Source organism: Aythya ferina, assembly GCF_964211825.1.
Source record: "Aythya ferina genome assembly, chromosome: 11".
Classification (NCBI taxonomy): Eukaryota; Metazoa; Chordata; class Aves; order Anseriformes; family Anatidae; genus Aythya; species Aythya ferina.
In genome coordinates this window covers 13,952,291-13,965,768 of record NC_140307.1, presented here as the reverse complement: position 1 = coordinate 13,965,768, position 13,478 = coordinate 13,952,291, and the positions used below count along the sequence as shown (strand labels likewise).

Here is a 13,478-nt window from a genome sequence, read left to right as displayed (position 1 = left end):
ATGTATTAAAGCAGACTGCTGACTAAGGTTACATTTATGGCATGTAGAGCTCACGTATGTGACAAGTTTTTCCAAAGTTGACTTGGGGCTATCTGACATGAGCCTGTCCTCAAAGACTTGCATTCAGAAGAGGCAATTAAACTGGTATCCAATGCAGATGGTAATTTTTTTTTTTTTCTTACAGATAATGGTAGGAGAGGCTGAAGTACAGCTTTAACCCTGGGGGTTGCCTTATGAATGCAGCATGCTTTCCACCAGAATACCAGGCAGGCAAGAAGCATGCATAACAGTCTTAAATGTTGGCCCTGCTGTCTGGAGACTAAGGCAGGACTAACTGTAAAAGGCACTGTAGTTATTGTTTACAGAGAGAGCGAGGACCTTCTGATTACGTACCTTAGTCACAAGCATAGCAAGAATGCTTTCCTGTTATCTCTGTTGCCCTTCTGTCTCAGAAATTGAGAGAGAACCTTCAGTCTTCTAGAGCACCTCTAATCTTAAAAAGCTCATTTGTGATTTCATGGGGCTGGGAGGAAAGGGGAGGCCCCTTGCTGGAAAGCAGCTGTGCATTATGGGGAATCATAAGAACAAAGACTGTCCTGCTAACCTTACAGCTTATTCTCTTTATTAACAATCAGACAGTTCATGATTCTGAAATATGGGACTAAATTGAGGTCAGGGTGTGGGACTCTGCAACTAAAAACGACAAGGTTGCAGTGGGATTGCTTGGCACCTGGCCAGCAGTCTCTGAGGCCTTAAAGAGCCGTGTGGGCCCACAGTCAGACACGTGTGGTTTGCCAGACGGTGAGGGATCTGCGGGCTCGTCCACCGATACTTCTGCTACACCATCGCCCCCCCGCCGCTACAACCATCGCAGGCCTTTGCTGTTCCGCCCCCTGCTGACCTGGACGTGCCTTTTGACCCAGGCCCTATTGGGCCTGAAAAGGAGATGGGTCTGTTTCCCTTCGATCGGGGAAGAATGGAATACATAAAGCCCGAAGGCTGATTGCTTAACAACTTAAAGCAAGACATACTGTTCTGGTGTCTGTAATCAAGAAAAGGAATGGCAAATGGAGACTGTTAGATGATCTGAGAAAAAATAATGATGTCATGGAATATATGGGAGCACTTCATCCAGGGTTACCAACTCGACTATGCTCCCCCACTCATGGACATTAATAGTAATAGACTTAAAGGATTGTTTGTTAATCAAAAATGGTTGTTTCAATTGATACCTTTTCTGATTGCACATATGTATAGGCGTACTCAGGTTTCTTATGTATATGTAAAAGCAATGTTCTATATATATTTAGAAAGTTTGATGTTTGTGTGTGTGTGATGGTAGAGCATAGACTCCACTTGCACCCAGCGCTGTTTACTTGCCTTTTATAAATATTACTAAATTTGGATTGAGTTGTATCTTCATGTTTAACGGTAGAAACATCTGCTCTAAAATGGGGTGGGAGGAAAAAAGAAAGGACCTTGTCTTTGTTACTTGGAAGAAGTTTCTATCATCTGAATTCCTAAATGCATTAAAATATTCTCAAATGTATTTAACCTTATTCATAACACTGAACTACTGAGACAAGCTTTTTAAACTGATCTACTTAAAAACATTAGGATATTGGCCTTTTCTTCAGATTCCCAATGCTGTGATTGTTGAACTTTGTTTTTGTCAGGAGGGATTCAGAGGAGGATTCTATACTGAAGGTGTGTATGTGTGGGGGAAGTGAGCTTTGTCAGCGGGAACAAAGTCTTAAAATTCTCTGAGACCGCTCAAGTGTTGCCAGCCTGAGTTCTGGTGCAGTCCAAAGGTCAGAGTCGGCTGATGGATCAAGTTTGTTTTAGGTAAATGATTATAGGTCAAGCCACGACTTTTCCAAATCTTGTGTACTTCTAAAATGATTTAAACACGAACGTGGACCTGTTTCTGGGGCTAGAAGGGGCACGTTTGGACAATGTTTGCGGGTTCTGACAGGAAGCTGCAGCTTTCCGCGCTGCTCGAGAGCAACCCCAGGAGCCGGGCGGCGTACGGCCTCGTGCCTGGGAGCTGTGTCCTGGCTGAGGGTTCAGCAGAGGGGCGGCCTGAGGCAGCCCCTCTGCCCCAGGGCCCCGCGGGGCCTCCCCCGACCCGCAGCCCGTGAGGCGCGGCCCCGGCCCGGCGGCTCCAGCGCAGGCGCGGCGGCGGCGGCGCCTCCGTGCTCGGCGGGGCTGCGCTGCCCCGGGGCGGGGGCGCTGCTGCGGGCGGCCCCGCGGGGAGGGGAGCGGGGGCAGGCCAGAGGGCCCCGGGCTGAGCCCCCCGGCGTCTGCTCGCTTCGCGGAGCGGAGGCTGCGGCTCGGCGCTTCCAGCAGCCGGGCGGGCGCCGAGAGCTGCGGCTGGAGCGGGCGAGACTCCGCCGTGCGCTCCGCGCCCCCGAGCGCTGGAGCTGGTGGTGGCCGGGCTGAGCGAGCAGGCCTGCTCTGCCGCCAAGTATCCGCAAAGTCTTGCTTACCTTTCGCGGCTGCGAATCGAAAACTCTCTGGTTAGGAAATCAGTAACTCTGTGCCTTGGGAACTCGTGCCTGGTTAGCGATGCGCCGGGTTAGGCTGCGACTGGAAAGCAGCCGATAAAAGCGCTGATCGTTAACAATTCTGTGCTGTCTGCTTGCTGAGAACAGATTGGGTGCAGCTCACTTGGGAGGCTTACTTCTGGGGGGCAACAGATAAAGCAGTTGGCAAGGAGCTGTGATATAAAAAACGCGGACTTGCTTAGCGCGTTAGTTTTTTTCCTTGTTTAACACACTCGTCTCCCTTATCTGAACGCAGTTTGTCACAGTAACCGCTGCTTCCGATGTCAGAATGCAGATTGTGTCTTCCAGCATCTCTTTTTTTTTTCCTAGAGACACGATGTCTTCTGAAAGCGAGCGCCAGCCACAGACGTTGAGCAAACCAGCATTTGATGAAAAGGAAGCAACAGAATTGGTTGACAGGGTGTTTGGATTAAAGGTGTCCTGGATCAGGCCTCTCCCCAGCTATGATGATCAGAATTTCCATGTGCGTGTCTTAAGAAGCAAAGGTGAGGCTGAAGGTGCAGATGAATATGTCCTTAAAATCACCAATTCGGAAGACAGCCAGGAGCCTGACCTCATTGAAGCACAGACACAGGCCATGATATTTCTCAGTGCTGAAGGCTTTCCTTCAGCTACACCTTACCTCACAAAAGATGGTAACATCATGTCTCTGGAGCCAAGAGGTGAGCAATTACAAGGACCTTTACTGCCCTGTTATCACCCTTAACTCAGTGGTAGCTTTGTGACGCACTTGTTGCAATACAGCAGAGGGTTTGGATCAGTGACAGCCCGCATTCTGCTCTGTTGCACTGATGCGAATGTGGAGTAATCTTGGATGATTACTTGCTCGTACGTGAGCGAGCCGGAGCAAGTTGCATGAGAGCCGGTGGTTTTCACCAGGCACTCCATGCTCAGCTTCCACCTCTAGCGGTTCCTGTGCTTGCAGTAGCGGTCTGGTACTTTCTCAAGCCTGTAGGTCCTGATCCATCTCGCCTTTATCTTTTGAACAAGAACTTCCCTGATGAAATACTTACTTTGGGGTGCAGGAATATCATGGTGAGAACATCAGGGTTGAGCTGCCTGTTTAATTCAGAGTGATAATATAGAAAAACCTATAGAGAGAGACACCAGAGAACCTTGATCAGAGTAAGAACAGCGCTGCAAGTGTCAGTAGGTGTGGGCTTGAGGTATGGCACAAGATCTTTGAATGAAATCTGTTTTTTCAGCTACACCTGACTCCTGCACTGGGAGAAACCATTTTGCCTCTTGTGTTAACTAATGCTCAATAGCATGTATTGAAGTGACTGTATTTCTGCTTGCTTGTTAGGTAGCGAGCCTGACAACAAAAAGTACATGGTCAGGCTGCTGACTTACCTGCCGGGTACACCAGTAGCAAAAGTTGCTGCAAAACTTGCTACAAATCCTCAGATTTTCTATGAGATTGGTAAACTAGCTGCCAGTTTGGATAAAGCTCTCACAGAGGTGAGTTTTTGTTGCTCAGGCTTGACAAACTTCAATAGATTTTTCCTCTGTTTCTTCTTGTGTTTGCTGTCAACTTTCCTGACTGTAAAAGTGAAGTTGGTGAATGCAGACTTGAATTCAACTTCCAGGTGCCGGCCCCCATGCTGTAACTGGGGAAGCTGGCTGTTACTATAGCATTTCCCCAGGTAACACAACCAGCCCGTGCTTATGACAGAGTCTCAGGGATCCTTTTGCAATGCATTTTTGTACCTTGAACAGGGATGTAAGTTTTTTGTTTTGTTTTGTTTTGTTTTGCAAAGCTCACCTGTCAGCTATTTCAAGTCTGGCAAATAACAAGACCGAATCCTAGACTGCCTGAACTAAAGCACGTACAGCTTGTTTTGAAGCATTTTTGTAAAAAATGGTGCTCACAACTGGGTGAGCTTTTAATTTGAATTCATTTTGACTTGCTCTCCTGGTCATTAGAACCATGACCAGTTATTGCAGTGGTAGCAGTTGGTTCCTTTTCTATAATGCCACTTGTGCTAGTGAAGAGAGATTTGGGACACTTCTGTCAGTTTCTCTGCTTCCAGTCAAATAACCTGAATGCATAGTAAGTTCTTTCTTTACTCTGTAACTATGCAGAATAATAAAGCTGATAAATCATCCAGTGATTGTTTGATACATCAAAGAACTCTTGAATTATTTATTGCCTTTCATTAACCTTTCCTTCTCATGTTCTGGCTACCAGCTTCAGACAATTATGCGATGTGAATTGCTAGCTTTACCAACCGCATTCCTAAGTTACAGCAGCATTTTTCCATTGGGAAGGATAATTTACTGTTGGCTTTTAAAATTCTGCTCGTGCTCTTATAATGTGATTAAAATAATTTATAAAGACCAGCTGGTCTCAAAAAATGCCTGTGACTTCTCCTGCCCAGTAGGAAGCAGTAGATGTGAGTGCAAATTTTGAAGGGAAATGCTCCTCATGCCCTTAACATAAGGGTTATTATTTACCAAGTTTTGTCATTTAAAAGAAAGCAAATTGCAGTTGTTACTGTCAAAACTCCCAGGTATCATTGACACCAAAAGTAATACCTAAGGTACTGTATTTTCTCATGGCAGATCAGGACATACAGCCTTTTCTGTCCAGTTAATTGCTTGGTCAGTTGGATAGCAAAGGAATGTCCCATGCTTTGTTTTGCGCATAAAATAATAATTCCACCTTCTCTTGTTGGTGTCTTCTTTTGCCTGGATGCGTCTTTCATTTCCTAAGTGGAAAAAAAGTGGCTGTTGATGGCTTCACAGTGATGAGGCCTCATGAGATTGAGATCTCTGCCTTTTTATTACCTTTCATGCATCTGGTATCTCATAGTTGGCTGGAGTATGACTTGTGCTGGGGAAATTGCAGTGGTTGCTCACCAGATGGCACCAGATAGCACCAGTGTGGTGCTTTATACAGGGTTAGGGACCCTCTGCAGTTTTAGGCTTGGTATTGCTCCTTAAATTTTCATATAGCTCTAGTTTTAACTATCATTTAGCTATCTTTAAGTAATAGCCTTAATTCAAAACATTAATTTCTTTTTAAGAGGAAGGCAGCAGCTGTAATGGGAAGTGTTTATATGTGCCCTGTGCAGTGGCAGAATCTGGTTCGCAGGTACCTTAATGAGCGTTAAAGGGTTCAAGGATAAGAGTGGTGTGCAGTGAGAGAGAAGCTTTTCCTCCCAAAAGGTCACTTTCCAAACCACCTTTTTTTACTTCTAGTGAGAGAGAGAGAGAGAGATCCTGTTTGTTTAAAATATTTAGGGTACCTGGATGCATGAAGGCAAAGTCATATACAGCCAATTTGGCTGAACTTCCTTTCCAAACAAGTCAAGTGAGATGCGCATAGCCTACTGCACGTGGGTCAATTTGTTGGGGTCTTTGTGTACTGCAGATCCTGTAGACATTTTCATAAGAATAAACCTGTCAGCAGCTCTGTAAAGTCCTGTCTTCAGGATTTATCATGTGCCAGTGGGTTCTAAGGCTCAACCCCAAAAGCTGCCACCTTTAAGTGCACAGAGTGCATCTGTGTAACTGTTCTGACACGCTGGCACAGTTTGTGTCTCTAATCCTTTGGCAGCTTTTTGCAGTGCCAGCTCAGCTGCACAATCCAAACTCTGCCCGTGTGCGGCTCCAGCCTTGGCAAGGCCTCAGAACTGCTAGAAAGTCAGTATCACTTGCAGAAACATTGCAGAAAGCATCAATTTTAAATGAGTTCAGCGACAAAGGACTTAAGATAACTTACGTACCTAAAGAATAGGGAGAAAAAATGTTTTGTGTAGATATTAAGATGCTTGTCTGAAATAATCCATCAGATTATTCTTTTGCTGGTTGATATAAATGGTCAGTGGTGTGGTGCTTTTCAGCAAGTCTTGCTTGGAACCTGTTAAAAGGGGCTTTGAATCAAGGTGTTTAATCACAGGAACAGGTTTTTAATTATGGCCTATTTTCTCTTGTGCTTTTTCTAAAGAAATTCCATCATCCATCAGTAAAAAGTCTGCACCGAGGCCAGTTCATTTGGAACCTGGCAAACGTCCCTCTTCTAGATCGGTACATTTATGCCCTGGGCCAGAACCAGTATCGTGAAGTTGTGGAACAAGTTATTGAGCAATTTAAAGAGAAAGTCATACCCAAACTAAGCAGTTTTCGAGCCTGTGAGTATTTTATTCTCAGCAAATTATGTTGAACTGAGACACTGAGGTTTCTTACTGAGGGTTCATGGAGAAGGAAAAAAAAAGGCAAAAGAAGCCTCCTTTATCCATAGCACACGTGGAAATACTGTGCTGAATTCTGCAGTGCAGAACTTGCCAGGGGAGCGTGCTGTGCAGTACTGGTAAAGTCAGGTTCAGTTCTTCACCTATCTGCTGAGGTTGTTTCAGTTAAGGTCATGACTTTCATGCTGTTTCATTAGCTTAAGAATATATGGAGTACACTACCTCCTTTCATAAAGGTCTAAGTAAATGTTTAATATTTTTCTAAATTCAACTCACAATGATATTGTGGTAACTTGACAATTTGATAGTTTGACAACTCTGCTATTCTAGCATAAAACAGGTGTTACCAGAGTAGAATCAGACCTTGTACCTCTCCCTTGCTGTCTGGCCACCAGTTAGTGGAGTTTCTAGGCCCTTTGTATTTCCTAGGGAGCAGCAAGGCTGTTGATGCTAGCACACAGTGCAGGGGACACTCGTCTGGTTTTGTAGTGGAGTGTTAATTGCAGCCTCTGTGCATCTTTTCACAGCTGTTGCTTTGAGAAACTGGAAAAAAAAACGTGCCGATTAATAATTATTTAGTATTATTTGTTTCTTCTGTGTTCAGGTATCAATCACGGAGATCTCAATGACCACAATATTCTGGTGGACTGCACCTCTCCCTCCCAGGGGCCTCCTCAGTACAGGGTGTCCGGCATCCTGGACTTCAGCGACATGAGCTACGGCTACTACGTGTTTGAGGTGGCGATAGCCATGATGTACGCCATGATCGAGAGCGCGGACCCGCTGCGGGTCGGGGGCCACGTCCTGGCCGGCTTTGAGCGCGTGGTGCCGCTGACGGCGGCGGAGCGGGGCGCCCTCTTCCTCCTGGTGTGCGGCCGCTTCGCGCAGTCCCTCGTCATCGCGGCCCACACGGCGCTGGCCTACCCGCAGAACCGCGACTACCTGCTGGTCACGGCGCGCACCGGCTGGCGGCACCTGGCGCGGATGGCCGAGGCGGGCCAGGCCGCCGTCGAGCAGCTCTGGTTTGACACCGCCCGCGCCTACGGGCCCCGGGGGGACGCCGACTGAGGTGGGGGCGCCCCCGGCCCCGCCGTGCCGCAGGTGCGCGGCCGCTGAGCTGAGGGGGCCGCGGGCTGAGGGCGGGCTCCGTGAGGCGGCGCGGGGGCGGCCGTTACGGCCCCTCAGGGCGGGCCCCGCCCTCGGGCGGGCGGCGGCAGCGCGCATGCGCGGCGGCCATTTCCGACGCTGCGGTGAAGGTGCGGGAGCGGCCGTCGCGCCCGGGCCTTCCCCGCCGGCAGGGCCCCGACTCCCCCCCCCCCCCGGGCCCGGCCGGCCCGCAGTGGGCCCGCAGTGAGTGCGGGGGGCGCCGTGACGGGGGCGGCCCCGGGGGGCGGCCCTGAGCCGCGGGGGGAGCGCGCGGGGCCTTCGTCCTCCGGCGGGGGGGGCGGCGGCGATGACTCCGCACTGCGGGCGGGAGGGGTGGGGAGGGCCGGGAAAGGGAAAGGGAAAGGGATCGGGATCGGGATTGGGATTGGGATCGGGATTGGGATTGGGATCGGGATTGGGATTGGGATCGGGGTTGGGCCCGGTGCCGCTGCCCCGGTAACGCTCCCGCTCCTCGCCGTTTTCCTTGCAGGCCCGCTCGCCGCCCGCCCGCCCGCAGCTCCGCGCCGGCACCATGGTGAGTGGCGGCCCCGCGCGGCGGCGCGTCCCCACGGCGCGGCCTGGTGGGGCGGGCGGTGCCGGGCTGTGACGGGCTGTTTGTTGCTTCTTGCAGTCTCGAAGATACGACTCCAGAACTACCATATTCTCTCCAGAAGGTACTCGTTAACCGCGCTTTTTCCAATGAGCCGTAATTGTTTTAACCCGCTGCTCGGAACCAGGTGTCACGCAGTTAAGCGCCGCTTCCCCGCGTTTCTGCCCACACGAGATGCAGGAATCACAGTTACCCGCCCGGAGTAGTGCCCGGTTCTGTATGGACTCCAAAGGTCAAAAGTGGAGGCTTTAAATTCTTTCCTGTTCTGATTCAAGCAGTAATGTGCGTACATTTCCACCAAATACCACTGATGCATCTTTTTTAAATAATTCAAATAAATCTTTACCGTTCATCTTTTGTTTGAGTGTGGATGGGTTTTGTTACTGCTTTGCCCCCTAGCCCCTAGAACATGCATAGCATCCTGCTGGTGTGATCGCATCTCCCTATTATTCTTTTACGTGCTGAAGCAAGCACTTGCAAATCATTTTTTCCATGTTTTGTAGAAGTGATTGATACAAAATCTACTATATATTTTTTTTTTCAGTTAAAACTCATTTTGTCTTGTTCTGCTGTTTCAGAGAGTTCTCTATTTTTTTCTGCTTAGTAAATTATTTTTTTCCACACTGACTCTGCCCAAAATTGCCTTTTCAGATTTGTGTTTTTTCTCTCTTCTGACTCCTTCCTATATTTCAAAAAAAATTAATCTGCTAGTGACTGGTGATAGACTGAAGAAATAATCCTAATTTGCACACCAAGCACCTCTCATATTCTTGCATATTTAAATCACCTTTTTGCATATTTGGTCTCATTCAGTGCTATTTTATGGCTATTATAATTTAAATTGTTTCCTAGGCCGATTGTATCAGGTCGAGTATGCGATGGAAGCAATCGGACATGCGGGTACTTGCTTGGGGATTCTAGCAAACGACGGCGTTCTGCTAGCTGCAGAGAGACGCAACATTCACAAGCTCCTCGATGAAGTTTTTTTTTCAGAGAAAATATACAAACTTAATGAGTAAGTTGAAACGATGACCAGATGTTCACTGATGTTACCGCTAACTCTTCAGACATTTTAGCATTGAGCTTGGATTTATTTGAAATGTTTGTCTTTGTTTTGTTCAGTGCTACAGTTGCGTGTGACTACTTCATCGTTACTGCATTCATTGATTGTTTTAAAGGAGCACTGTGTTTTTATCTCTAAAGAGAATTTTCTAGGAGGAATAGCCTGTTTCTTGTTACTTTCCATACACCATAATGTTGTTACATCTCTTAAACTGAGAGTTCTCAGGTTACAAAATAGCAAGGGGTGGATGGGTAATAGATAATCCACAAATCACTGTGCTGCGTCAGCTCAACATCCTCTTTTACATCTTTTTTTTCACCTTGTATTAATCAAAGAGAGTAAGACAAATCAGGTAAAATGCGCCTTAGCTTTCTCTGCCGCAGCTGTAGCAGAGATGATGTATGTCACTATTGTGACCTTCTAGCTCTATAAAAGTTTAACCTGTCATGGAGCTTCAGCCTTGTTGTATCGTGCATATGAAACACAAACAGGTTTTCATCTGTTGATTTCCCATTCAGATTTATTTTGGAAGCAGCTGGAATTGTAGGAGGTATTGGATTTTTGAGGACGTGGCAGTATAGTAAGTGCAGTGGATTGGTTGCCTAGGCCGGCTCTTCCATCTTCTTAGCAAAATTAAGAACTTTTCAGAAGAATGTGGATTATTGTCTGGTAGTGAAAATTCTACAGCAGTATCAGATTTGGCAAAAAAAAATTAAGACAATTAAGAATGAGATAAGAGGTGTTAATTAAGAAACAGTCAAGGACGCAAACTATATGTTGCTGGAAATGAAGATTAATTTTCAGCTAAAGCAGTTAATAGTGACTTTTGAAATCATCAATATCTCTAATTCACGTTTATATGAATGCAATGTGTGATTGGTGAATCCCACTGAAGGCTGTCACAGAAGCTGTACGGCTCCTTTAGTATTCTGGTGTGCTGTCTGTGTCAGGTGGTGCCCAGAATAGGTACTTGCATGTAGCTAGTGGCTCTTGTGAAGATCCTCAGGATCTTGTCAACATGGTTAATCGTCTCTGGCATAGTCCTCAGAACTGTATGAGTAGCTGAGCTGCTTGCTTTCTGCTGTCCTGCCAAAACTTTTCTCCTCCTGCCAAAACTGTTATACTTTCAACATACATGTACTCTAAATGCCGGAGCTCAGCAATCTGTTGCACGTGGCAGCTGTGTAGTTTTGATCAGAGAAGCCCAACAGCAGGTAATCTGCTTGAGCTACTGCGTGAAGACAGGAGTATTTCTTGGAGACTGATAGGAATCCAGTTCATTTGTGTGCTTCTCTTGCAGGGATATGGCTTGCAGTGTTGCAGGAATAACTTCCGATGCCAATGTTCTGACAAATGAACTGCGACTGATTGCCCAGAGGTAGGTTTGCTGATAGTTACGTGATTTTACTTGCCTGCGGTGCCAGATTCAGTTCTGTCTATGTATTAAAGCAAAATGAACACGCGCTCAGTAGAATTAAGATTGATTGAACTAAAACAGCTAGATTGGAGAGGCTTTAAGGCAGGAGCTTGCTAAATGTCAAATGTACCAGGATAGTGTTAACAAAATTTTTGAGAACTCTTTTGTCTTTGATACTAGGTATTTGTTACAGTATCAGGAGCCCATTCCTTGTGAGCAGCTGGTAACCGCGCTGTGTGATATCAAGCAGGCCTACACCCAGTTTGGAGGTAAGGAAGTGTGAGGAACCATAGTGCTTTTAAATGTCTAAAGAAAGATTCTGTTATGTAATTTGAAGCGTCTGAGTCTCTGGACAGTTCTACCGAATTCTGCTGTAACAAGTTAAAGCGAGAAGAACTGTAGCCAAATTTAGGAGGGGAACAGGCAGTCATAATTAGTAACAAACTTGATTTGCTATTGAAGATGCTACTCTTTAGTCACAGAGAAACTGATGGCTGAGGTTCAGGCCCAGCGCTTTGAGCGCTCTTGAGTTTAGTGAATGCCATCCAAAAGACCAACAGAAAATTGTTTGCTGTGTAGCCTTTTAAAAGTTTTGGTCTCTCCATTGTAATGAATAGCAAATATGTTTTTTTTCTGCTACATATAGCAGGGTATTAATATTGTAAAACATTAATAATGAAAGAAAAAAGTATTTTGGTGGATTGAGGAACATGTTAGAAAATGGCACTGTAAGGAGTGTTCCTTAGAAAGTGAACTGACTATAATGGTGTTTTATGTATATGTAATGTGGAAGAATGACCTTTAATATATTTGCCTTTTGACTCTTATAAGTTAAATGCTTTAACTACGCACTTTAAGTGCTGAATTCTGATTTAAAGTTCAGAGATGATAAATTCCAATTCGTGGAGATGGAGATGAGCTGCTTATTGGGGTTAAATGAAATAAACCTCTGCTATTCCCTCCCCCCTTCACTTAGAAAGAAATAATGCTGTAGTGCTTATCTCAAGTAGCAGAAGTGCAGAACAGTCTGTTAAATCCCAGTTCATAGGAAAGGGTTTGACAAAGGAAATCAAAGAAAATAATTGTGACCAGTCTTGTTACTAAATTTAGGTTACTAATGGCCTTCTTTCCAACAGGAAAACGTCCTTTTGGTGTTTCACTGCTGTACATTGGCTGGGATAAGCACTATGGATTTCAGCTGTATCAAAGTGATCCTAGTGGAAATTATGGAGGATGGAAAGCCACATGCATTGGGAATAATAGTGCTGTAAGTTCTGTGCTTTTCCTCTCCCCAAAAGTACGTAAGTTGCATTGTACTAATTAAATTGAATTGTTGGTCATGAGTACAGAGCAGAAATGGATAACTGTACAAACACAATTACTTGTTTTTTGCCGATAATATCAAAACCTTTTTTGGTTCATTGTCCGATGATACCATTTTAATTTCTGTGGAATTTATAGGCAGCTGTGTCAATGCTAAAACAAGACTACAAAGAAGGGGAAATGACCTTAAAGACTGCGCTTGCGTTAGCCATTAAGGTTCTAAACAAGACCATGGATGTTAGCAAACTCTCTGCAGAGAAAGGTAAGCAGTTCTCCAATTTGGGATAATGCTCTTTCCTTAAAAAATAAATAAATAAATAAAAAATTGTAAATGTCTATATTCCACATGTGGCTTACTGGATTTTTAGTGCTCACGTAAAAAATCTTCAACAATATAGCAGCAATCCTTGTTAACCTTGCTGAGAGGCATACCTATGACTTGGTTAAGGATGATCCACTGTGGTTAGCTCCTAGACCACAATTCAGGGACTGTAGCTAGGCCACATGGGTGCATTAGCAGAAGTGGCTACGTGTCTGGTGGAAAAATCACTGGAGAGGTATTGGGTGTGCTGCTGCAGAAGAAGACTGCTGCCACCTGGCTCACCATCCAGGCTTTGTTGATTAGGTGGAGGCAGGACAAGAACCTTCTGCTTCGCTGCCAGTTGTAACAAATCTTAACCCGTCTAATGATTGCTCTTTCAAAAGGACAAAATGTAATGCCGCTGTCTGTTCCATATGTTTCAGTTGAAATTGCAACACTGACCAGAGAGAACGGAAAGACAGTAATAAGGGTTCTGAAGCAGAAGGAGGTGGAGCAGTTGATAAAACAACATGAGGAGGAGGAAGCAAAAGCTGAACGTGAAAAGAAGGAAAAAGAACAAAAAGAGAAGGATAAATAGAATATGAAATCAAATATTCTGTAGATAATACAGGACCTGCTTCAGTAAAAGATAATCTGGATTTCTGTTTTGTAGCAGCCTACAAATACGCCATGAATTTGTATGAAACCAGAATTACTTTTGCTGAACCAGGTCCTTAATCATCATTCAGATAATTGATTTTCCGCTCCTTATATTGACCAATAATTGCTTTAATTCTCGAACACTCTTTCTTTCATCTTCTATTTTTTATTATGGAATAAAATTTAAGAAGAATA

The 13,478-nt window shown here is 45.4% G+C and overlaps 2 protein-coding genes and 1 long non-coding RNA gene across 12 annotated transcripts in view; 2 read left to right on the top strand and 1 right to left on the bottom strand.

Annotated features, from left to right (window-relative positions):
- LOC311442532 overlaps positions 1 to 3,164 on the bottom strand; it is an 11,693-nt gene extending 8,529 nt beyond the window's left edge. The window contains exon 1 of one of the 2 annotated variants that reach the window (XR_014696712.1): positions 2,490 to 3,164. This is a non-coding gene — a long non-coding RNA (uncharacterized lncRNA). Of the gene's footprint in view, positions 1 to 393; positions 1,565 to 2,489 lie in introns of those variants that run through there. The other variant, XR_014696713.1, reaches the window with a different exon arrangement.
- HYKK (hydroxylysine kinase) lies at positions 1,702 to 9,504 on the top strand. 6 transcript variants are annotated; one of them, XR_014696705.1, is made up of 8 exons: positions 1,702 to 1,845; positions 2,877 to 3,229; positions 3,874 to 4,028; positions 6,520 to 6,703; positions 7,368 to 7,832; positions 8,400 to 8,444; positions 8,541 to 8,583; positions 9,372 to 9,504. XR_014696705.1 is itself a non-coding variant. In XM_084531835.1 (7 exons), the coding sequence occupies exons 1-5, from the start codon at positions 1,826 to 1,828 to the stop codon at positions 7,829 to 7,831; spliced, it is 1,176 nt and encodes a 391-aa protein (XP_084387961.1). In that variant the 5' UTR covers positions 1,702 to 1,825; the 3' UTR covers position 7,832; positions 8,400 to 8,444; positions 8,541 to 8,876. The 6 variants fall into 6 exon arrangements, 1 of the variants encoding a protein (XP_084387961.1); XM_084531835.1 differs by lacking the exon at positions 9,372 to 9,504 and having other exon boundaries at positions 8,541 to 8,876; XR_014696706.1 differs by lacking the exon at positions 9,372 to 9,504 and having other exon boundaries at positions 1,703 to 1,845; positions 7,368 to 7,864; positions 8,541 to 8,876.
- On the top strand, positions 7,996 to 13,478 carry PSMA4 (proteasome 20S subunit alpha 4). 4 transcript variants are annotated; one of them, XM_084531838.1, is made up of 9 exons: positions 7,996 to 8,019; positions 8,400 to 8,444; positions 8,541 to 8,583; positions 9,372 to 9,534; positions 10,883 to 10,960; positions 11,180 to 11,268; positions 12,136 to 12,266; positions 12,461 to 12,584; positions 13,067 to 13,478. In XM_084531838.1, exons 2-9 carry the CDS (start codon positions 8,442 to 8,444, stop codon positions 13,219 to 13,221), a joined length of 786 nt encoding a protein of 261 aa, XP_084387964.1. In that variant the 5' UTR covers positions 7,996 to 8,019; positions 8,400 to 8,441; the 3' UTR covers positions 13,222 to 13,478. The 4 variants fall into 4 exon arrangements, with proteins under 4 accessions (XP_084387964.1, XP_084387963.1, XP_084387962.1 ...); XM_084531837.1 differs by having other exon boundaries at positions 8,019 to 8,113; XM_084531836.1 differs by lacking the exons at positions 7,996 to 8,019; positions 8,400 to 8,444 and having other exon boundaries at positions 8,541 to 8,751.

Excerpts from the sequence above, each read along its gene's own strand:
- HYKK (XM_084531835.1), top strand. The coding sequence starts at position 1,826 with ATGGATCAAGTTTGTTTTAG. Across the intron at positions 1,846-2,876 it reads ATGGATCAAGTTTGTTTTAG|AGACACGATGTCTTCTGAAA; the intron begins GTAAATGATTAT and ends TTTTTTTCCTAG. Across the intron at positions 3,230-3,873 it reads CATGTCTCTGGAGCCAAGAG|GTAGCGAGCCTGACAACAAA; the intron begins GTGAGCAATTAC and ends CTTGCTTGTTAG.
- PSMA4 (XM_084531836.1), top strand. The coding sequence starts at position 8,694 with ATGCAGGAATCACAGTTACCCGCCCGGAGTAGTGCCCGGTTCTGTATG. Across the intron at positions 11,269-12,135 it reads GGCCTACACCCAGTTTGGAG|GAAAACGTCCTTTTGGTGTT; the intron begins GTAAGGAAGTGT and ends TCTTTCCAACAG. Across the intron at positions 12,585-13,066 it reads CAAACTCTCTGCAGAGAAAG|TTGAAATTGCAACACTGACC; the intron begins GTAAGCAGTTCT and ends CATATGTTTCAG.